The following is a 25,604-nucleotide window of genomic DNA, read 5'->3' on the forward strand; positions in this document are numbered from 1 at the left end:
AAAATTAAGTATGTATTAGAAAATTTTTTAAAGCTTTCCATCTGAGACCAAGACTTGAATTCACTACCTGACACTTTCCAGTTGTTGGCAGGCTCTCTGCCATCTGAGCCACACCTCCAAGCCCATGTGGTAGTAATTCTAAAAACTAAGAAGATTGTAATTCACATGTACACATGCTAGGAAGTGATCAAAAACAAGTAAAATGGATAAAATAGATGATGAAACTATTTTCAAGCATGAAGTAACAGAGGGAGCAGAATAAAGATCCTTGAGAGCAGGGTAAAGAGTCAATATCTGCATAGACACACTAACATATTCATATATACATATATGCACATGGATAGATACATTAATATAGGCAGGCATACACTAATATATATATATATATATATATATATATATATATATAAACTTAGAGCATATATGTTTACCATTCATCCTGTTGGATCATCTGATAACTTTCTAAGGAGCTACCACACTATTTTGCACGTTTCCACCATAAAAAATGAACTCATTCAGTTTAATTTAACTTAATGTTTCAAATGATCCCTGCACAGATGAGGGAGGATCACACTCTCTTCATCGTTAGGCCTTACACACACACACACACACACACACACACACCAAGACTGTATAAAAATCCAGGGACTGACACAGTCCGACACTGGTTCACACAGTGGTATCTGAGAGGTTCATCACCTGGTTTGACACCCTCAAGGCTGGCAGGCTCTGTGGCCTCCACACCATGTCCGAGGGACAGGACATTGTCATAGATGTAGCAGGCCACCATCTCTCCTGAGGCCATGCACAGCTCAGGACTATGGGAAAACCATCCCTGGTCCCCCAAACAACTGTCCTCAGGAGCTGTGGGTCCCACATCTGTCCAGCTAACCAACCTGGGATCAAAAATGTTCTGAGGGGGAGTGACATTGTCCAAAAAGAAATGTACTCATTGCTTGACTTATGAAACGGTAACCCATCGGTACATCGCCTTAATAAAAACAATAAAAAATGTCAAAATAAAGTTCTCAGAATTAAAATGTATGTGTATTCAACACACACAGAGATATTTGTTCCCTAAACTATATAGTATTTTACATAGCATTTTCATTGTATTAGATATTGTAAGTAAACTAGAGATGGCTTCATGAATACACGAGAATGTATGCAGGTAATGTGGGAATACTGCTCCATATAGAAGTCTGGGCAGCTGAGGACCCTGGAACCAAGGCTTTATGAGATATGCATAGGTGACTATACTGCCAAATTCACAAGCTTCTCATCCACTGAGAATCCGAGAATCACTTTGTTGTATGAAGAAATGATCACTGCTGCCCCTCACCCTACACATACACAATTCTGTCTCTTCCAAGCTCCCAATGTGTCTTAAAATCTTTATAAATCTTTATACACTCAAATAAAAGACCAGAAGCCTTGTAGATTACTTCTGCTTTTTTTTTTTTTGCCAACCTCACATCTTCCCAGAAGCAAAAACATTACAGTAAGCTGTGTATTTGATCTGGTGCATGGGGAAGGAAATAGAGAAATTGACAGGGAAGCTCACTCATGCTGCAAATACCATGCAGACAATTGGTTTTAAACAAGTACAAAAACATAAACTGATACGTGTGCAAGGAAAACACTTGAGAAGTGCAGGAAGAATAAAGAAAGATAGAATCAATTCAAAATCACACTACCCAAAGTTAACATTTTGATATCTATCTTTCCAGTCTTTCCTCTAAGCACCAATTTGTGCTTTATAGGTTTAAGTTCATATGATATGTCATTTGTCTTTCAGCATTTTAGACTCATTTTTCTCATGTTACTCAACTTCTAACCTTTAAATGAGTTACTGTTTTTCCCCTTGACTAATACTGTCAGAGGTAATTTCTCTCCCAACAAACCAATGAACTCATAACACATATACACAAATATACATATACATATGTGTACATGTTCCTTCACATTGCAAGTTAAACCTATTAGGAATTTCCTATCTAGGTTTGAGTTATGAGGTTGAATGGCCAGATTAGTCACATGACTGCTTGAAAATTTAATTCTTCAATGCCCAGCAATATTTACTGATCCTGAATTTCGTTAGACATTTTAATTTATGAAGTGTCTTTTGGGGAAAAAATTAAATTGGAAAATGTGATGGTGTGCTGTTTGTTTTCATGTTTTGCTCTGGTCCTGATCCTCTAGGGAGCTGCTATGAATATTGGAACAGGAGGAAATACTCATCGTGGTGCGGTTTTTGGTGTTTTTTTTTTTATGGTGTGCCTCTTATCAGGAGTACCAACTGATATGTCCTGAAGTAACTTAATAAAGGAGAGATGCTGAGCAAATTGGTGGCTTATGCCTGTCATCCTAGCTACTCAGAAGGCTGAGATATCAGGATTGAGGTTCAAAGCCAGCCAGGGCAGGAAAGTCCATGAGACTTATTTCCACTTAACCACCAAAGAGCTGGAAGTGGAGGAGTGGCTCAAGTGTTAGTTACCAGCCTTGAGAAAAAAAAAACTTAAAGCTTAGAGATGAATAGAAATGGAGAGACAAAGGGTGAACAAATGCAGCAGTGGCACTCACCAGACACTATGCTGAAAAGGAACTGTACAATCTGAGGGTGAGGATAGGAGGGAAAACCTGGGAAAGAGTGAGGGAAGGGGTGACACTGTCCAAAAAGAAGAGCGCTCTTCACCTGACATGTGACTGTAACCCTTCTGTACACACCTTTATAATAACTATTTTTAAAAAATTAAAAAGCTTAAGGACAGTACCCAGACCCTGAGTTCAAGCCCTAGGACAGCACAAAAAGTAATATTAATAATTCAGTTCCCCCGTCACACTTGCCATGTTGCAAATGGCTAGTAGCTGTTGTCTTAGACAGTGAAGATCTAGAACGTTCTGACATTGCAGAAAGTTCAGCTGGATGGTAAGTTCTGGATTTCCTAACTTCATCTGAAATAACACCAAGTGCAAGTTCCTCCTCTCTCACCTGGTCTCCACTTCAAACACCAAAACCACATTTCTACCGCCTGTGTTTTGCTGTTATTATTTTGTTTTGTGTTGCTTTGCTTTGCTTCCCCCCCCCTTGATGGTACTGGGGGTGGATTTTCTTTTTAAATAAATTTTAAAGAAAGGTTTAACAATGGTAAAGGGATATTGTTGTAAAACAAACAAAGGCAAATGCAAACACAAACAGGGCTGTCGTTCACTGGCACAACATGTGGACCTGGGTTCAATCCTCGGCAAAGAAAGAAAGGAAGGAAGGAAGGAAGGAAGGAAGGAAGGAAGGAAGGAAGGAAGGAAGGAAGGAAGGAGAAAGAAAGCAAGGAAGGAAGGAAGGAAGGAGAGAAGGAAGGAAGGAGAAAGAAAGCAAGGAAGGAAGGAAGGGAGGAAGAAAGGAAGGAAGAAAGGAAGGAAGGAAGGAAAGCAAGAAAGCAAGCAAGAAAGAAAGAAAGGAAGGAAGGAAGGAAGAAAGAAAGAAAGGAACCTCAAACAAATAAAAAGTCTCACTGGTATTTGTTTACCAACCTCCACTGAACAAAAAGCACAATTGTTCCTCAATTCTGTAAAATGAATAGAATTCTCAACTATCTATCATGTTATTTTCATCAAAAGCATCATGTAATACAACACAAATAATGTAAAGCTCAAAGTTAAGATTCCATGCAGAGGAAAAGATCCTCTTCATTATGAAAACCACCTTTCTTCAGTTCCAAGCTGGCTGGCACTTCACTGGCTGCCACTTTTGCTGCTTCTTTTTCTAGAAGAAGCCCTCTAATATTCTTTTAGGTCACTGCTGGGAAAAAAAAAAAAAAACCTGAAAATTCTTGTTACTTTAGTCTGCCAAACAACTCGGCTTCTAAGTCTTTAACCTTTCCCTATCCAGACTGACCTGTAGCTTTGCCTAGCAGAATTGCAGTCTCCTTTGTCTACTCCCCTAAACAGAGAAGCTCTTTCCCCTAAAAGAGTTTTACCACCTGTCATTCTCTTAAATGCTGAGGCAGCCACTGGGAAATTTGTATTTTTAAAACAGTATTTCTTTTTCTTCCTGCTGCTGTTTTTCCCCTCTCACTAATAATTTTATTTTTGTTATTATTTTTAAATATCTTTAGTCTCTTTAAAATAAAAAAATAGGATATCTGAATCTTTTAGTGACATTTGGTAGGCATCCAACAACAATAGACTGATTTTGAGATCTGCACAACAATGGAAGTATGAAACATTTTTATGATAAATGCAGAATTTTCAGTGTAATGTAATAAGCCTGTGATATTCTAAGGAATATTTTAAATTGAGTATTCTTAATTTTTTTATTTTTTTGTAAAGATGCTGTACAGAGGGGTTACAGTTAGCTGAGAAAGGTAATGAGTGCATTTCTTGTCTAGCATTGTTACCCCCTCTTTTATTGTTCTCCTACTATCCCTTCCCTCCCCCACCTCCCTAACTCCTCCGCCTCCCAAGGCTGTAAAGTTCATTTCCAATATATTGTCTTGTGGGTATTGTTGTTGCAATGGGTCACCCTGTGTCCTTGTTTCAGCATTTTGCTATTTCCCTTCCCCTCCCCCAAATAAACTAATGTATATAAAAAATGCAGGGTAGCAAAATCAAGTACTGTGACAACAGGGAATATACCATAAGGGGAAGAACATACAAAAAGAAGCCAAAAAAATCACATAGTAATTAAAAACAACAACAAAGAAAGACCTCTTGTGTCCATATCTTGGGGTTCATTTCACTTAGCATTATCTTATAGGATCAGATATTTTGTGGACTGTTTCATCATTGTTTTTGAAATATCCATAACAATATGCATAGATATATCTTTATTTATCAATCCTTTACCTTTAGATATGGAAGTGTTTTGTTTGTTTGCATCTTACCACAAATGGAAGAGTTCTTATTTTGGAACATAATTTAGATTACTTCTCTGGAATAGGTTCCTAAAAGTGGAATTATCCAAACCAGACTAGTTTCTGGACGACTTATCATGCTTTCAATGTAGGCAAATTAAAACCCATTCTTCCCCTTCCCAAGAGATGTTGGCTTAGGCAAATGACTTGCTCTGATCAATGGAATTTTAGTATATTTGACACCATCAGATCAGGAACTGTGTCTACCCTCTTCACTTTGAGATTTTGCTTTTCAAAGAGCAAACTGTGGGTGGCCACTGAACTTCAGCCTGGCACCCCGAACAAAAACACATGGGACATACTTGAGTCCAATCTGTAACCTGGGACCATTGAATCCTACACAAGACAAAACAGAGTCAACCTATATTACTACAATGTAAGATAGGTGGTTAAATTAATACAATTTCTTTAGTAAGGCTTTCATTTAGTTATAAATCTTTCTTCCAAACTTGGATTAAAAACCCTTCAATGCCCAACTAAAACCTAAATCTAAACTAACCTAACATAAATGAAAATATTACAGCTTAAGGCGCTAATAAGTGATCTAAATCTTGTGGAATTAGGCTTTCCAACTCCAGACAAAAGTCACTGGAATGATTTTCAAAAATGACCAGCCAAACAAAGAGAAAGAAAATATAGCCTATAATCAGAATGCAAATCAATTGTTTAAAATCACTGATACCACTGGAACTAGAGTCTTAAAGGATAAGGAGACAGGTAAGAAGACCAAAAAGATGTGAGAAGCAGTGGCCCTAATAATCGTATAAAAGTTATCATGAACAGATCAAATGAGCCACAAGCAAATGAAACACAAAACAGCTACTCCAGAGCACACTGTAATCAAATCGCTCAAAACTAGCTACAGAGAAGAAGTTTTAAAAATCAGTCCAACATAGACCCTTACTTGTAAAAGAGTAATAATAGGGGTGACAGCTAATAGAAGCCAGATGACAAACAGAAATATCTCTAAAATACTGAGACAAGAAAAAAAAATCTGTTAATCTAGAATTGCAATAAAAATCTCCTTGAGAAGCAAGAGCAAGATAGAGTTTTTCAGATATGCCAAAAGTAGTGCAATCTCCGGCAGACTTTATATTAAAAGATTGTCACCAAAGGAAGATACTTTGGGAAGAAGAAGAGTACTAGATGGAAATATTGAACTACAACCACAAAAAAAGAACACTTAAAGTAAGTATTCAAATGCTGGAGGATATTTGAATCTTGAGATGGTTTGTTTAAGCCAGCCAGGATCTCATAATAATATCCCATGGAATTCAGAAGACTCCACTTTCTGAATTTAAGAAATACATTGATAGGAGGAGTTCTGGTATTCGCTTACGCTTTCTACACTTGTACATTCAAACAAGATGGAGGAACTACTGGTAATAAAATGTCCCTGAATCAGAAAAGAGGAGAATCTAAGATCTCATGTGAAAGGATCATCCATATATAGGAAGAGACATTGGATGGGAAAAGGAAAACACAAACACAGAGGCTCAGGTAGCAGGAAATCCAGGGAATGTGTCTCCAGTGACTTGTCTGTGAAGAAGGTGAGAATGCTAGAAAGGAACATTATTGAACTTTGAGGTTCTAATCTCAGACCCATTAAAGGAGGAACTGAAGAAGAGTAGGCAGGTATGGGGCGAAATGGGGCATAAAGAGGTGGGAGAAAAGGTTCGATGGCCTAAAACGGAGGGTCTGTCTAGTAGTTTGACTTTGGAGGCTGAATGTGGAGGAGGTTGTAAACAGAGAGTAGGGTGATCACATTAAGGATTTTGGAAGTTCTACAGTATTACTACCCATCCAGATCTAGGGTATTATCAAGGAAGGATCTTTTTAAAACCATGCTACATTTGAACCTTATTCTTCAAAATCAGTATAATCCCATGATGGCTTTGGAGTTGATCCTATTTTTAAGCAACTAATAGGGAAAAGTTTACAGGTGATGTCTCAGAATCCATTCTCACACTGACTTCATTTACATGTCTGCAACTGGTAGCAACTGCAAACTTTTATATTTAGAGTGGCATACTTCCTCTCAATAGCATTCAAATTTCTTTTAACCATGACCAGAATTTCCCTAAGTCTGCTCCTCACAGCCTTGGCTGGTCACCAGAGTCACCTGGAGGGCCTACATAATACCTCAACCTACCACAGCCAACCTGATTCAGTAGTTCTTTCTCAGTGGGACGTGGGAATTTGTAGACTAAAGAAGCTTCTCACGTGATTCTGTAAATTTGGTCAGGGATGATTAGCGCTACTCTGACAGATAGGGAAGTCTTCCTCAGGTGACTTCTCAATTTCTCAATACAGATTACTGGAGCTGGACATCTTAAAGAAGCCAGTTGGAGGGCTGGAAAGTGGAGACCATGAACTACATACAAGCAAATGCAGCCCAAACAGACATTTTGTGGAGCTAATTTAATTTTGAATAATTTTTCAATACTAAGACGACTCTATTCTTTTGTCATCTTATGGTTGTCTTTTGAAAATACATGATCTCTCCATTATAAGAGTAACACTCAATAATAATTCCATCAAAACATTATTATAATTGCATGTTAGATTTCACTATAAAATTTAGGTCAGTCAAACTTGTATAATTGTGAAGTTCATTTCCAAGTTTTCTTCTTTCCCTATATCCTCTTCCACATCTGAGTTTCAGGAAATAAGAACAGTGGAATAATTTCAGAAGGTACTGTAGAAACCTGGGTTAGAGAGGAACCGGAGACAAATACACAAATGGTAAAGGAATCAAAAAAGAAAAAGAAAAAATAAACAACGTTGAAAGTGTTAAGATAGGATTGAAAAAAGTTAGGAATAGATTCATAGACTTTCATTTCTATAGGACTTTGAAGACTAACTTTCTGCTACAGCAATTATACCTGAAAGAATTTTTAATTTTGGTTTTGAAACCATCTATTTATTGCTATGGATATTAGCTAGGTGGTAGAAGATTTGCCTAGCTTATATGAGGTCCTGGATTCATCCCAAGCAAGGATAACCAAAAACAGCATAAGACTAAATAGTATTGTTTCAAATTCTATGATTACTCTTACCATGTATTTCTCAGCAACCAAGACATAATCAGGAACTTAAAACTAACTTTCAAAGTTGCTTTTGTCACACACACTCACCTAGGCAGGACCAGAAAAAGAAGAATTGAAAAGAAGTTCATTGTACCTTGGTTCCTATTTCCTATAGGACTTCTTGTGAGAGTTTAAGGCAAAACCCATGGGGGGAAAGAGGAAGTGAATTTAATTATGTAAGTCAGATCAGCCAGAGATAGCGAGGTTAAAATAGCAATAAGATAGATCAACTCCAGGTGAAAAGAAAATTGAATTTTAAAGTGTATTTGTTCAGAAAAACAGTTCAACCTCACCACACTACTGTGAAACATATGCTTGACATATGTGTTGGCACTTACAATAAACTTTTTGAATTTTCATTTCAATCCATTCAAAATAATTGATCTTCAGAGTCAAGAGTCATTGTTTAGGGTATGTGAATGACATTTGTATTTGATATGAAGTAGGGATAAATAGTCTGAGATGGTTGGAGGATGAAGATCCAAAATAGTACCAACCTTGGAAAACTTTAGATCAGTCTAACTTGAAGACATGTGGCTAATATAACTTCAAATGCCAGTACTTAGCTGACATGTTTAATCTTCCTATTGCCTGAATATCTAAGTTCAGACCACTGACTAACAAGGCTTAAGGACTGCATATGCAAAAATAACTTTGTGAGGTAATTAATTTAACCTGAGTCCATAATGTGATGGAACTGACTAATTCACTTCCATTACTTTGGGCCCCATTAGCTCAGGTAGCATACTCAGGAAAAGGGCGGTGAGCACCCCGGGATCCATCTCTTTGCTGATGACACTATGCAACATTGAAGAAGGCTTTGCCCAGCACACGTTAGAAAGAAGCATGAGCAGCGTGGGTTTTATCCAACAGTGAATGAAGAAAATGATATGAGAACTTCAAATCTGCTAAGTAAATAATTAAAGAAGTAAAAATCATGTTCAGTGCAAGAGATGATGATAGCTGGTATTGAACATGTATCAAAGCATCTTTTTTTCATTCTGGGAAATTCCAACTGGCAGGTCTTGCTAAAGTCACTGATTGAAAAGAGCTGGTGAAGGCTGGAGGAGCTGTGTAGCACAATAGTAGAGTTCATGCAAAGCCTGCATGAGGTGCTGGGTTCTATTGCCAGCACACACAAAAAGAGAGAGAAAAGAGAAGATGTAGCAAATGTATCAATCCCAAACCAAGTAAAGAGAATACTTAAACAAACGTCAAGATCAGAGAGAGCTAGGAAGGCCCATTGTGGGTGATATTAATGCCGAGTGTCTTTCCTAGGGAAGAGGAATGGAATATTTCATGGCCCCAAAATTTTTTCAAAGCTTGCTTTCCAAGTGGACCAAGCAGATAATTAAAATAATACTTGGATGATCATTAAAATACACTTTCACCCATGGCTTCTAAATTAGTTGCACTGAATTGAGGCTTCCAGAATCTGTGCTTCTAACATGTTCTTGGCTAGTTGAGGTGACCAGCCATGTTCAGGAATCATGGAATCATTATTTCCAAATTTTGATCTCAAATCTGCAAACCAAAATCCTTACCAAAGATGACACTGCTGGCCCAAATTGTTTAATGAATTTTCAAGGAAGGTAAGGCTTAATTAATATTCATTAATTTGTCAGTAGTTAATTCATAAGCACGTTATAAAAATGTAACCCAAAGGAGAAATCTGGAAGCATTAAGAAGCAGAAACAAATGCTAGTTTGTTCGTTGTGTGGTTCTTCTGCTACATTAGTGTACAGTGTGGGTGTTTGTTGGTTGTCATGGCTCCAGGGTCAAGTAGAAGACCCCTTTGCTGTCCTGCAGAAAGAACCGGGGTTTCTTTGTCTGATAGAGGGAATTCCCAAAAATGAGAAAAGGACCTTTTGTCCAAATATCCAATTTTTTAAAGAGCATATTAGTAAGTTGCTTGTGATTAAAAGTTGCACAAAGCACAAATGTGCTTAGGTCAGCATGGACAGAAGACCGTAACACTCAGGAATTGTGTTTTCCCTGTCTCTTATCCACTTCTAGTTTCTGTGTCAATTCTTACATGTATCCTGGGTCCCTGGAGAACTAGCATTCCCTGTCCTTAGAGTTAGGACTGCTGAAAAAGCCAGCATCAGACCAAACTTTCTATAAATGAAGCTGTAAGCCCATTTTCAGTAGATCATTTTTTAAAGTATCTTGAAAATCATAAAACATAAGTGCAGAAGCAGCCCCTAAGGATGTTAGAGTGTAGCATTCTTTTGCAAATGAGAAAATCGATGTATACAGGAGGCCATCTTTATCAAAACCTTCTTCTTTTGCAGTAATAGAATGTGGACTGTAATCTGAGCCTCCATTTGTAGGCACATAGGAAATAAAATCCAAGATCATCAACCCCAGACACCACTCTATGACCTCCATGTAACAGAGGTAGGTTAGGATGAAAGTTGATGTAATAGTTGACAGAATTCATACTGACAACAAGAACTAGATGGTGATTTGTTCCACATGTAGAAACATGTCGGTAGGCTCACAATGGAGAACCTATGATTGTGGTCATTTAAGAGCAACATTAAAGAGATAGATAATAAATTTAAGTTATTGGGATGAATCTGATATCTGGTTTACTATTTACTGAAATGATGCTGACAAGTAGAACAATCAAACACAGAGAAATGTAGTGCACAAAGGAAATACTGCCAGGGACAGGTGGCTCATGCCTGTAATCCTAGCTACTCAGAAGACTGAGATCTGATCATTGTAGTTCCTAGCCAGCATGGGCAGGAAGGGCCATGAGATTCTTATCCCCAATTAACCACCAGAAAACTGGAAATGATGCTGTGGCTCAAAGTGGTAGAGTGCTAGCTTTGAGCAAAAAAGCTCAGAAACAGTGCCCAGGCCCTAAGACCAAGCCCCATGACTGGGGTTGGTGGGAGATGATACTGCAGAGAGATTCAGATGTATAGAACACAACTGTGGAGGTGAGATAACACGGGAGGAGCTGACCTCCTCCTCCGACCACTGTGGAAGTAGTTTGGAGTTCCCTCAGAAAGCTAAGAGCAGACTGACCCTCCTGACCCTGCCACACCACCACTGGGCATATGTCCAAAGGAATGTAAACTGATATATAAGAATGATACTTGTATATCCATGTTGGTCGCAGCTCCGTTTACAATAGCTAAACTGAAGAATCAGCCAAAATGCTTAAGGTCCAATGAAAGAATAAAAGAAAACACGGTATGTACATGGTATGAAATATTGCTTAGACATAAAGAAAAACAAAATTATACCATTTGAAGGAGAATGGATAGAACTGGAGGTAATAAGGCTGAGTGAGATAAGCCAACCTCAAAAGCCAAATATCACATGTTTGTACTCATTTGTGGGATCTAGACCTAAGAGATATACATATTAATGGACATGCACACATATATACACAAATATATATGTACACACAAATGTATACATGCACATATATACACACAGGAATGAATATAGATATAGATATATATAGAGAGAGAACATAATGCCACTTATGACACTACTTAAGAAGGTGAGGGAAGGGGGAAATGAAAAAAGAATAATGGATTGTGATAATAGCCACATGTATAATATGTATGTATAAGGACACATACATTTGTGCACATACATTTATGCAAAAGGATACTGAAAAAAGAATGACTGAAAAATAAGACAGACTGTTGGGGAGGAGATCCCAAAGGGATGGGGGAGGATGAATGGAGAAGGTAAAAGAGAGTGAGTATGAGTGATGTGTCTGCTGAAATTGTTCCAAAAAGGGCAGCGGGAAATGGGGGGGGGTGATGGGGAGGAGATATTGATCATGCATTGTGTGCTTGTGCAGAAATACCAAGCAAGATGAAATCTTTCTATACAACCCATGTGTGCTAATACAAAAAAAATCAGCCTCTGCCCTACTGGACAAGAATGCATAGATATATCCTGGCAACTTTCTTATAACAGGTATTCTAGCTTCTGTTGTAAACTACCTTCTTTTTACATTGAAATATACTTTATTTTTCATTATGAAATATTTCAAACACTCAGAAAAATGAATATAACAAAATACTGTGAACCAACATTAACGTTTATCATCTCACCATTTGGGACTTACTTTAGTGATTGTTTTATGGTTCTTTTTTGCAAGGTAACAGGAAGTCTTTTATCCCATTCAACTTCCTGCCTTCTCTGCTGAAAGGAAAAGTTCTTCCTAAAGTGTCTTTCACCTTGTTATGCATGCTTTATCTCTTTATCAAAATGGATGCAGAAGTAGTATTGTTTTGCCTACTTGTAGTTTTTATGTAAATGGAGTCATCCACGTATCCCGACTTTTTCTATCTATGCTCCAATATATTTTCAAGAATTACCCATGTGTTTGGATGTCAGTGATTCATGTCTGTCATCTTAACCACGCAGGAAGCTGAGACCTGAAGATCCAGGTTCAAAGCCAGCTGGGGCAAAAAAAAATCTGGAAGACTTTTATCTACAATTAACCAGCAAATAGCCAGAAGTGGAGCCCAGGCTCAAGCGGTAGAGCATCCAACCTTGAGTTCAAGTCCTAGTACTCTGCTGTCCTGGACCATGTTAATTACAACTAAAACGTATTTGGTTCCATCGTAATGATGTGACCCAGTGACCTTTTATGCTTTCTAGGCACAATTGTTGTTGGTTTTGTTGCAGTTTCCATTTGCACTGTGTTGCTTTGACAACGGTAATTTGAATCAAATCTGAAAGAGGTCCAGAATAAAATATATTATTTTGATATTGAAAAAAAAAGAGTAGAGAGGATTGCAAGCATGGCTAAAATAAATGAAAGCATCAGGTGCCAGGTTAGAGTCCAGGTCTAGGACTAAAAAAATAAGGAAGGAAGGAAGGAAGGAAGGAAGGAAGGAAGGAAGGAAGGAAGGAAGGAAGGAAAGAAGGAAGGAAGGAAGGGAAGGAGGGAAGGAAGGAAGGAAGGAAGGAAGGAAGGAAGGAAGGAAGGGAGGAAGGAAGGAGGAGGGAAGGGAGGAAGGAAGGAAAGAAGGAAGGAAGGAAGGGACAGAGGAGAAAGGGTGGGTAATTGGGAGGAGAGTGCAGTCCATTCTCCTGCTGTCCTTACTGGTCCTGACTGCTCTCTTGCCATGGTGATCTCTGGCATCAGAAATGGATGTGCCACGGCAGCCATCAGTCTCCAGTCCCGTGGCACCTCTGAAAATTTTATTCAAACTTTTTTCAGTAGGCTACAAACACAGGACTGAAATAAGTTAAATATGGACAAATATAATATGAAAATCAGTGCATTTTTCAGGAAGGCAGGTCCAAATGGTAGGAAAATCTCTTCTTGCCTCAACCTCACAGAAATTTAAAAAAAAAAAAAAGATAATGAAATGCTTGCAAAAAGTTAGGCTAGCTGGAGAGTCCCTGCAGAGGATCCTCCCTTCATTTCTCCAGACCACCCCTCAACCCTATCACCATCAGCTCCATGTTTGACCATTTTCACCGTCCACTTGTTAATGGCATTATGGGCATAAGTATTCTGAGTAATTTACTGCAGGGGGCAGGGATGCTGGTTTTAAACTAGCTGCTCAATCAAAGAATAAAATAAATTGGGATTGGAGAAGGATTATCCTGGGCAGGATTTCACACAGTGATCTTTTTCTTTCTTTCTTTCTTTCTTTTTTTCTTTCTTTCTTTCTTTCTTTCTTCCTTCCTTCCTTCCTTCCTTCCTTCCTTCCTTCCTTCCTTCCTTCCTTCCTTCCTTTCTTTCTTCCTTTCTTTCTTTCTTTCGTTGGTTGTGGGGTTTGAACTCAGGGCCTAGGTGCTATCCCTGAGCTCTTTAGCTTAAGGTGAGTGTGTTACCACTTAAGCCACGGGGCCACTTCCAGTTTTCTGGTGGTTAATTGGAGACATGAGTCTCATGGACATTCTGCCTGGGCTGGCTCCGAACCGTGATCCTCAGATCTCAGCCTCTTGAGTAGCTAGGATTACAGGTGTAAGCCACCGGTGCCCGGCTTCATACACAGTGATTCCACACAATCTATTACTCCACTCACTCTCCTTCTCCAAAGGAAAAGAACACCCTTCTGGATGTGACTCTTGAATGAACTTCCTTGTATGAGCATCCCTGTAGCTCCCAAGCCAGAATGGAAATCCCCGAAAAAGGAGAGTTCCTCTTCTGCTCTTGAATGAATGCACCAGTATACCTTGATAAGAAATCTAGGGGAATCAATAGGGATGGGTTTTTTGTTTGTCTTTAATATACAACATTTATGTTCTATGTGACTCACATCCCAAGGCATGTGTTGAATTTGATTGTAGAAATCTTTCCGCTGTGATTAAGTTCCATTCTGGTTTTTCAGGTTGTGATCATGTCTTTGCTTTCAAATATTTGAGTTGGGAATAAAAATCTAAGCTTCAAGGAGAATGAATGTTTTCCCTTGCAGCCACCTCTGTGCTGTTAGTCAAGGCCTTCCCTTACCAGCTATGTAAGGTCTTCACCAGACCCCAGCAGGTTCAAGGCCTCGCTCCTGAGCTCCATGAGCTCTGAAAGCCACAGCTTGCAGGGGTGTTAGATCCACTCATATCATGCAATTGCTTTGTGCTAGGGTAAAGATCCCATGTAAGGGAGGCCTGAGCATGAATATAAATTTGGCTATAAAAGAAGAGAGAGCAGAAATAGCTTACATGGACTTGATATCAGCCTCTCTTAGTTCACCAAAAGCTAAGACGATTGAATGCAAATCATCATAATAGACACTCCCTTTGGAGAAGTCTCGGGCAGGGAGACATTGTTCTAGGGACTTCTGGCTTAGAGCTTCAGGTCTTCTCGATCCATCTGCACTAAACAGTCTCTCTCTTGCACAGTTTTAAGAGGCATCATTACTTTTATTTTTATCCTTCTTTCTACCTTTATCCCTTTCACTAATCATTCGTAAGGAAAATTTTTTAAAAAAAGAATTTAGCTTGGCTCTTGTTGTCTTTTATTTATATTTTCTCCCCCTTACTTTTAGTGTGCCTTTCCTTTTACTGTCTTTGGATTTCCTCTTCTCAGACTTTCTTCCTTTCAATACATCCACAAGACTTAGGATCTCCTCATCCCTGAATTAACTGCATTTCATGAATTTTTAGAGGCAGCACCATCGCTATGGTTAGGTTTGAAATATATACTAATGTATGTTCTTTTCCTTGTGTGTGTGTGTGTGTGTGTGTGTGTGTGTGTTTCTGTCTGTCTGTCTGTCTGTCTGTCTTCCTGTGCCAGTACTGGGGCTTGAACTTAGAGCGTGAGTATCATTGCTCAGCTTTTTTCACTCGAGGTTGGTACACTACCACTTAAATCACACCTTCACTTTGGGCTTTTTTATTCTTAATTGAAAATAAGAATCTCCTGGACTTTCCTGTGTGGGCTGGCTTCAAACTGAGATCCTCAGATCTCAGCCTCCTGAGTAGCTAGGATTACAGGTGTGAGCCACTGATGCCCAGCTTGTTCCTTTCTCTTATAATTTCCCCCCATAGGCCATGTGTTGTTTAGAATTACCCATCTTAATTTCCAAAAGTAGAGGCTTTTAAAAACTAATCTTCTAATTTCTAATTTCTAGCTCCATAACAGTGAGGCCAGACAACATATTCTGAAAGCTTTCGGTCTTGGCAGTTTTTTGAGATTTGCTTAGGATATAGTCTGTGACCAATTTTTGTAAATGAAACCTTATGTGCCAGCAAAAGAAAGAAAATTGTCTTCCACATCTGTCAGGTATGTGGTGCTAAAGGCCTATGTGTTAATCAGGCAGTACAAAATTTGAAACTTCAATGAATTTGCTAATTTTCTGTCTATTTGTGAAGTCAAATCTTGGCATATTCTCTGTGAATTACTTGAACTATAAAGTTGTGTTTCTTCTCGTAGATTCGTCAAACTAGCCTCAGCACACTTTCAAGCTATGTTCTGATGTGCAAATAGACTTAAAATCATCATGTCACATGAGACTGTTTCTTTTTTCATCATTAATTGGCCCTCTTCTTCTGCAGTAACATTCTCTAACTTTGGATTTCCCAGATGTAACCAGTATTTATATGATATATTTGCTAATATTTACATGATATATTTCACACATTATCAATTTTTAAGTTTTCTAACCCTTTATATTTAAAACTAGCTTGTCGGGGCTGGGAAGGTGGCTCAGTGGTAGAGCGCTTGCCTTGCATGCGTGAGGCCCTGGGTTCGATTCCTCAGCACCACATAAGCAGAAAAAGCCAGAAGTGGCATTGTGGCTCAACTGGCAGAGCGCTAGCCTTATGCTGAAGAGCTGAGGAACAGCACTCAGGCCCAGAGTTCAAGCCCCATGACAGGCAAAAAGAACCCAAAAACAACAACAACAACCTAGCTTGTCAGGTGCTGGTGATTCACACCTGCAATCCTAGGTATTCAAGAAGCTGAGATCTGAGGATCAAAGTCCAAAGCCAGCCTGGGCAGGAATGTTCATAAGATCCTTGTCTCCAATTAGCCACCAAAAAGCCAAAGTAGAACTGTGGCTCAAGTGGTAGAATGCTAAACTAGAGCAAAAAATAAGCTCAGAGACCGCACCCCGGCCCTGAGTTCAAAAGAAAAAACACTTTATTGAGCTGTCATTCATATATCACATAATTCTCCTGTTAAGGCCCACAATTCAATAGTTTTTAATGTTTATGAATACATGCAAAACTACCATAATCAATTTTATAACATTTTTATCATCTCACAAAGAAATACCGTTCCCTTCAATTCCCTTCATTATATCCTCCATCTCCAAGCTCATCCTCTATCCATTATTAAGCAACCACTCATCTATTTTCTATCTGTATAAATGTCCCCTAGGTAAACTTTCATATGAGTGGAGTTGTGTAACATGGGAAATTGTAGTACAAGATGATACCCAAATCCCCATTCTCATCATGGAATTCTTGTATTCATTTATTCATAACACTTCTAGTTTATAGAGGCAAAGCACCTACCTGGTAAGTGCAAGGCCTTGAGTTCAAACTCCAGTACCTCAACAACATCAAAAATAGTATACTGTAATGGGTAATTCATTTGCTAGACAGAGGGGGCTCATGCCTATAATCCTAACTATTTAGGAGGCTGATATCTGGGAGGATTTTGATTTGAAGCCAGCTGGGCAGAAAAGTCCAAGAGATTCTATCTCCAACTAACTTGCACAAAATCAGGCTGGGGAGCACTAGCCTTATTAACCATCAAATTAATGGCACCAGCCATGATTAAGCAGGTCAAGCAAGAGTATGAGGTTCTGAGTTCAAATCACAGTATATCTCTCCCCCCCTCCCTCACACACACACACACACAAATTCACTTGTCTACCACAAAAGCAGTATTTATGGAGCTAAGAGATTAGGCCATAGTAAATCTAAGTAAGAGTCACAAAATCCTAGTTTGGTGGGTCTTACATGACAGAGAGACAAAGACACTGTAATTATAAAACATACAATGTGTTCAATAGAGCTCAGTTGGTAACAAGAAGGAGGAGGAGGAAGGGGCCGGGGAATAGCAGCAGCAGCAGAAGCAGGAGGAGCTGGAGGGGGGCTGTTATGCCAAAGAAGGTGATGTGAATGGAAACAAATCAAACGGTAAGAAGACAGAGGTCTCACTGAGAATGTCTCTGAGTGAAGACTAGTGAAAAATGAGGGAGCAAACAGGGGTTTGGCGGAGGAGCATTGCAAGCAACACAAGTAAGACCCTCTGAGTGAAGGACTTGGTGCTCTGTTTTAAAAAAAAGAGGTAGGCTGGGAAGGTGGCTCAGTGGTAGAGCACCTTGCATGCATGAGGCCCTGGGTTCGATTCCTGAGCACTACATAAGCAAAAAGAAAAAAGCCAGAAGTGGCGCTGTGGCTCAAGTGGTAGAGCGCTAGCCTTGAGCTGAAGAGCTGAGGGACAGCGCCCAGGCCCAGAGTTCAGGCCACACGACCAGACCCCCCCCCCAAAAAAAAAGAAAAGAAAAGTGAGGTAAAAACTAAAATGTCATACAAAGAGAAACCAATGAATCTAACTGCATGTCAAGTGAATAGCATACTAAAGAAAGGATACTTCATCAAAATAGCTTTTGAAACTGTTTTTTGTACTCTTAGGCTCTAACAGAATCAAGCTGTTAAACGAGAGAGGTTGGTTTCTATGATAGTATGGCGTTAATGACCCTCACACTTTCTTTCCTCCATAGTCTAGGATTGAGAGAAGCACATAGACTCTAGAAATGTGATGATTCACTGTCAGAGGAAGGAGTTAAAACTTATTGAAAAAAAAAAGACGGACATGAAAATCTATGGTGCTAGACTGGAACTGGAAAAATTAGTACTACGAATTCTTAAGGTATTTAAATAAGGATAGAAAAAGGATAGGATACACATGTATCTTTTCTTGCTCTGTGTGGAGATGGTAATAAAGCAATATTCCAAGACCAATGCCTGTGGTTCTCAGGAGGCTGAGATCTAAGGATCAGGGTTTGAAGCCAACGAGGGCAGGAAAGTACATGAGACTCTTGTCTTCAGTTAACCACCAAAGAAGAGCCATGGCTCTAAGTGCTAGAGTGCTATCCTTGAGCATAAAAGCTCTAGGACAATGCCCAGGCCCTGAAGTCAAGACCTAGGACCAGAACAAAAAGAAAACGATAAAGCAATGATCCTCCAGTGGTAATCAACACAGCATTAGATCTTGTTTTCTAAACACTGTTCCAAACCAACAAGAGGCAGCATTCACTGGAGAAATGGAAAATTCCAATGCCAGGTCTGGAAGGTACAAAGAGAATTTGGAACAGGAAGTAAAGAAGTGCTGCTAAAAAAAATTATACTAGGTCAAAAAACGACAGAGACACTACTTTTCTTCTATTAACCAAATGAGAAAAAATGATAATTTACTTAACAGTAATAACATACTATAACCTATCAAATAAATAAATTTATATTGATATGGATACTGTCTATGAGAATAGAAATAAATAAATAGACAGGGAAGGAAGTCTTTTGTCTACAGTAGAATGCCAACTGATGAATAGAGAGTGAAAGGTGACTTACAAAGGAAAAATACCACTGTGACTGTAATAGGAAAAACTGAATTTGGCAACTATTATTTATCATTAATGGCGCTAAAAAAATCAATGGGTGAGGCCGGGCGCTGGTGGCTCATGCCTGTAATCCTAGCTATTCAGGAGGTTGAGATCTGAGGATCGGGGTTCAAAGCCAGCCTGGGCACGAAGGTCCATGAGACTCTTATCTCCAATTAACCACCAGAAAACCAGAAGTGGTGCTGTGGCTCAAGCAGTAGAGTTCTCACCTTGAGCTAAAGAGGACAGGGACAGCGCCCAAGCCCAGAGTTCAAGCCCCACAACTGACCAAAAAAAAAAATCAATGGGTGAAATTTTTATTTAAAAAAATTAACTACGTATAGAAGGGAAAAACTGGGAGAGAACAAGGGAAGGGGTGACATTGTCCAAAAAGAAATGTACTCTTTACCTGATTTATGTAACTGTAACCCTGCTGTACATCACATTTATAATAACAACAAAGTTTCTTAAGTTAAGTATTTGAAGAGGTTTAGAGTATATCCCCATAAAATACTTATGAATTACCAAAGGAAGAATAGTAACTCTACGCTAGAGAAACCTGGCAGACAACCCACTAAAATGATGGAAATTACCACCACCAGTAATTGGCCCAATCAACAATAGAAGGATCTACTATCCCTTCTCTGGCATTCCTGTCTATCAGGCATAACGTAAACGCACCATGAAGAAACAACAGGCAAACTCAAATTGAGTGATGTGGGTAGCCAGCCTCCAGGATGGTCTCTGTAATAATTTTACAATGCTTAGTACAGCAATCTCTTCTAATTCACAGATTTATTACACTCTACTTTGACCAAGCATGGTCCAAAAATAGTAATACATTTAAAAATTGAAAGAAATCTCAACCACAAAAAGGTTTTAATTCTAGCACATGCATTAGACAGCTCGGTGGACATGAAACTCTCAGTCCCGTGGAATTGTCAGGTGCATTAACATTTCTGTGTGATCTGCTGAGGGTTCAGCTCCTAAAAGTGAGATTAAAGCTTAATGCATTCAATATAAATGATGAAACCAGAAGTTTCGATCTGTGGAAAGATCCATGGTCTTAGTAGAAGGTGGGTAGTGTTGTGTGACAAACAAATCAAACAGCCCTGGTATTTGAGACAAAGAGCCTGCCTGGATGAAGGTCTACTTTTTGATGAGCAGTATTAATCGGTACCACAGTAATTTTATGACAGTAGGTAGCTTGCTCCATATGTTTTCAAAGTATGGATGCTCAGACCTATTGCACATGTGGTGTAGATAATCTGAGTGATTTTAGAGTAGTGAACTGTGTGGATCTTCGGCGTGCTTGGCTTTTCTTCAGTGGTGGCTGTGGCTCCATACACAGGCTGACATCGAGGGTCTAGTGTATTCTCATACACAGAGTATCTCCCATCACTAAACAGATAGATGATCTGTGTGCTCTGTAGGATATTCTGAACATAATGTAATGTGACTTCTGAGGACAGGTCATAAAAAGCATTCTAAGACTGGCACCGGTAGTAGCTCATGCCTATAATTTTAGCTACTCGGGAGGCTAAGTTATGAGGATGGAGGTTAGAAGCCAGCCCAGGCAGGAAAGTCCATGAGACTCTTTCCTCCAATTAACTACCAAAACAGCTGGAAGTGGAGCTGTGGCCTGGAGTGGTAGAATGGCTAGCCTTGAATAGAAAAGCTCAGGGAGAGCGCCCAGAACCTGAGTTCAAGTCTCAGCATCAGGGGTGGGTAGGGAGAGGGAGGGAGTGAAAGAGAGAGAGAGAGAGAGAGATTCTAGCTTTTGCCTTGTCCTGAGACCATATAATACTCTGGTAGCCCCCCACAGTAGACCCCCAACAGTGAAGGAGTGAGGCAGCCAATCATCAACCATTGAGTGGACCATCCTCAGTGGACTCCTCCAATCCTAGTCAACCCTAGATGGCTGGTGTCCGGTGTCTTTTCATTTCATGAGATCCCCAGTCCTGTGAGACTCTCATCTCCAATTAAGCACCGACAATCTAGAAATGCGGCTGTGGCTCAAGTGAAGAGCGCAGTCCTCAGTCAGGGCACACGCAAAAGTGAAAAATACATGCATACATGCATGCATACACACATACATGCATGCATGCACACATACATACACACATACGTGCATACACACATACATACATGCATGCACACATACATGCATGCATGCATACATAATACATCAGTAATAAATACATACACAAATAAATAGAAATACCATAGTGTAGAACAGCACAGACGCAAGCATTGCAGATTCGTCCATTAGTAAGGATGGAAGTTGCCCTTCAGGTCTAGAAAGACATTGGGAAGGAAATGACTATACGGGATTGCTTAGCCAAAAAAGTGTGTGAGTCACCGCACTGAGCCTCCAGACTGGGTCCCCAAAGACTTGGGGGGAACCCCAAGTCTCCTTCCCACCGCCGGGTGTCGGGGGCCGTCCCTCCCCGTCTGATCTCCACCCCTTCCCCGCCTCCCGTCCCAAGCCACCTGTAGGCGAGCTCTCCAGCCCCCTCCCCCTGCCCCCCTTCTCCCACCCCTCCCCCCGCCCGAGCTGCCAGACCCCATTTAAGCGGCCGCCTCCCCAGGCGCGGGCAGATGCCCGCCGCCCCGGCCCCCGCGCGCACGCGCACTGGAAGCTCCCGGGGTCCGGACCGCATCCCACCCACCCGCCCGCCGCCGGCGCGGCCGCCCTGGCATGGGCGCCACCACCCTGCTCTGGGTTTCCTTGACTGTCTTCGCGCCAGGGGTCCTCGGTGAGCTGGGATGGGATGGGGGAGCTCAATCGTCGGGGGAGGGGGGGGGCTATGCAAAACAGGAGCCAGAAAGTAGGAGAGGGCGGGCAATGCCGAGTGCTCGCTCGCCCCATCCCTGCTGGATTGGGGGACCCCTCCCTGCAAGCTCCTGCGTCCTGCGCGTCCCCAGGCCCTTCCTCTGAAGCAAGGACCTCAGGACATGGATGCTGAGCCCGAGGAGAATGTCTCCCCTGGCTGGGGCACCCCATCTGCCCCCTGGATGTAGCAGGGACTCATAGCCAATGGCCCAAAGTGGGTTTTGGGTTTTGTTTTGTTTTTTAAGAGCCACTGCCTAGCTTGCATCAGAAACCTACCCAGACTTAGCATGCACATATGCGCATGTGCGCTGCGCCAGGACCCTAGTGCACACAGGTGGTTCTGTACCAAACTATCTCCACTCCTGCCCCAGCAGAGCCTGGGCGGCCTTTTCCCTACAGAGTAAACTTTGGTTCTCCAGCAGGGGTCTCACGGACTTTTTATTCTTCTGATGGGTTAGTGGGAAGAGTGGAGACAAGAATTAAAACTGTGTTTTTTCTTCTTGTTTTTTTTTTAATTATTATTTCCCTTCATGGTGGGGACTACACTACCACAAGATCTTGCTTCATTGTATTTCCACCTTTTTTATTTTTTTCCAACTTGGCTTGATTTTAAAGAAGTATCATGTGTTCTGATTGGAAACTCTTGGCTAGATGATGTCTGTGAAGTGCTCCTCAGGTATAGTTAAAGTCGCTAAGGCATTTGCCGCCTGCCGGCCTCAATAACTGGGTGACTTTTGGCAAGTCATTTAAGTACCTCAGTTTCTTCATCTTGAAATCAGCCACACACTGATCGGTTATGTCACAGGGATGCTCCAGAAGGCAGAGGAAATCAGGCAAATGTTACTCCTCCACATCAGTAACAAGTGTGCTGTGTGGGGCCCTGTTTTGTGCAGCCAGCATTTAAACCCCTGCCAGCCTGTTCAGGTGTCTGATCACAGACATGGTCCACTCTATGCCAACATACCATTTTCTTACTGACATTTCACCACCTCCTGACCCTTAATCGAACACTTTTCAAAAATCACTTTGCCTGGCACCAGTGGCTCACACCTGTCATCCTAGCTACTCCGGAGGCTGAGATCTGAGGATCCCGGTTCGAAGCCAGCCTGGGCAGAAAAGTTCTCATGAGACTCTTATCTCCAATTAACCACTCAAAAGACAGAAGTGGCACTGTGGCTCAAGTGGTAGAGTGCTAGCCTTGAGCACAAAGAGGCTCAGTGACAGCACCCGAGCTGAGTTCAAACCCTACAACTGACAAAAAAAAATCATTCTCTTCATCTCACCTCTTCCTATCATCTCCATGAGAGCAAGGACGCCATCACAGACAGCCATACACCTGCATGCTGTACAGCATCAAACCTACCTCCCACCTCCCAATCATTCCTATGGCTACAGTTCAGAAGGATATTATCAGTGGAAAAGCAAATTCTTCACCTCACCATCCCTTCCAAGTAGAAAACCCAGTGCTAGAGCAAGAGCACCATCCAGGACCCCTAATAAGAGAGAAGCAGGTCTTCCCTGTGCCCATGTTCATCTCTCTCTCTCTCTCTCTCTCTCCCCATATCCCCTCCCCATCCTTTTTCTTTCTCCTTTTCCTTATCCTTCCCCTCCCTCCCTCTTTCTTTCTCCCTCCCCTCCCCTTTTTCCCTCCCACTTCTTCTCTCCTTGCTTCTCCTTCTCTCTTTTACTCTCTCTTCCTCCTTTTCTCCCTCCCCCTGTCTCCCTCCATCTTCCTCTCCTTTTCTTGCTCCTAGGTCTTTTTTTTGGGGGGGAGGGGGTTTTGTCAGTTGTGGGGCCTGAACTCTGGGCCTGGGCGCTGTCCCCCAGCTCTTCAGCGCAAAGTGAGCCCTCAACCACTTGAGCCACAGCGCCACTTCTGGCTTTTTCTGCTTATGTGGTGCTGAGGAATCGAACCCAGGGCCTCATGTGTGCAAGGCAAGCGCTCTACCACTGAGCCACCTTCCCAGCCCGCTCCTAGGTCTTTTTAAGTAGCCCAGAGTGACTTGTACTTGAGATCATCCCACCTCAGCCTCCTGAGTACACAGATGTGTTCACCATGCCATGACAGCCTTGTTAAATCTTTCTCATACCAGTATTGCAATCCTGAGCAATCCAATTACTCATGTACAAGCCACTCTGTCTCCAGTCTTGTTAAACTTTCCGACGATGAAAAACAAAAATCAATCTATCAATCAATCAATCTATCTATCATCTGCATATGTATGCTACCTATATACATATTCATTTTCCACTCCCTGGCTTTAAGAAAATCTAAATGGGCTCTTGAATGCCAGTGTGTGTGTGGGGGGGGGGGGGGGAATCTACTCCAATGGGTCAACGAGGTCCTTGTGACTGGGCCTCGCCTGTCTGTGCATTGCGCATCCTTGTGCCCACGCTTTTGTCAAAAGCGGACTACTTCCTCCTTCACAAAACAGTTGCCATTCTCATCTTCCACAACAGGGTCTCTGAGCTTTGTTTTCCACAGGTGTCTACTTATGCTCAGTTTCTATGACCTTATGTCTAAATATCAGTGGGTATTCCGGCTCCACCCTAGACGTCTTCCATTTTTTCTCTCTATCTTCTTCCGAAAAGATCTCATATAGTCTCATGGCTTTAAATACTATTTAAATTTGTTATCAGTTGTCCTGACTTCTGAGCAGCAAATCTGTGCGTAATGATGTATTTACACCAGGTCTGACATAGCACACGCTTTCCTTACCACACACACAAGTACACATGAAAGCTTTAATGCACACGTGTGTGCACACATGCACACACATGGCCCATTTCTTCCCCAGGCCTTCCCTCTTACTGCATGGTAATTCCCTCAATCAGGTAACTCAAGTGAAAAGCTTAGAAGTAATTACTGGCTCCTTCCATTTCTTTAATCCTACATCTAATACAATAGCTTATCAATTCTCCTAAAATGTATTTCAAGTGCATCTCCTTATCACTGCCTCTTTTCGAACCAAGTGTCATTTTTACCCAGAATTGTGTAATTCGCCCAACTGCCAGAGCATTCTTTTAAAAGAGCAAATAATGTCCCATGGCTGTCTTGCATGAACTCCCCAATGACTTCCACTCAGGGAACCCTCCAAATTTCTTGTGGTAGCCTAAGTAATCCTGTACCATCCCTCCTATTCTTCTAGCCTATCTCATACCTGCTTTACAGCCTGATCGCAGTTGCCTTCTGCCTCTCCCTAAAGCCTACTGACTCCAGTGGACTAGCAGGCCTCTGCCTCAGGTGCTTGGCTGGATCCTTCTCATCCTGCAGTCACTATTCCAGTCTCTCCTCCATAGGTCTCTCTGTCTGTCTCTCTGTCTGTCTCTCTCTCTCTGTGTGCCAACATGCAACCTAAATGCCATGTGGAGGGGACATGACATGTTTCTTCCTCTTTCAAGTGCATTGAATTGTCAGTCCACTCCATTTCCTTCTCAGTACCATCTTACTTATTTCCTGGTATTTATTCATGGTCTGTTTCCTTTGATTGGAATATAAATTATGTGGGGAAGGGAACTTTGTCTCCAGTGTTCACAGATGGATGCCCCATGTCTAGGACTGTACCTTAGGGAAATGTTTAGGGAATATGTGTAACTATTATTCAAAAGATTACCCATCAAGCCAGGCTGCTCAAGAGGCTGAGATCTGAGGATCACAGTTCAAAGCCAGCCCAGGCAGCAATGTTCATAAAACTCTTATCTCCAATTAACCACCAAA

General features: G+C 41.1%; 1 protein-coding gene across 1 annotated transcript in view; it reads left to right on the forward strand.

Moving 5' to 3' along the window:
• Window positions 1-21,660: 21,660 nt before the first annotated feature.
• Window positions 21,661-25,604, forward strand: part of Cr2 (complement component (3d/Epstein Barr virus) receptor 2) — a 35,019-nt gene continuing 31,075 nt past the window's right edge. Inside the window, exon 1 of the mRNA XM_013017337.1 lies at window positions 21,661-21,809. Coding sequence (XP_012872791.1) covers window positions 21,752-21,809 — 58 coding nt within the window. The 5' untranslated portion in view covers window positions 21,661-21,751. The remainder of the gene's footprint in view (window positions 21,810-25,604) is intronic.

Source organism: Dipodomys ordii, unplaced genomic scaffold, assembly GCF_000151885.1.
Source record: "Dipodomys ordii isolate 6190 unplaced genomic scaffold, Dord_2.0 Scaffold35, whole genome shotgun sequence".
In the NCBI taxonomy this organism is placed as follows: Eukaryota; Metazoa; Chordata; class Mammalia; order Rodentia; family Heteromyidae; genus Dipodomys; species Dipodomys ordii.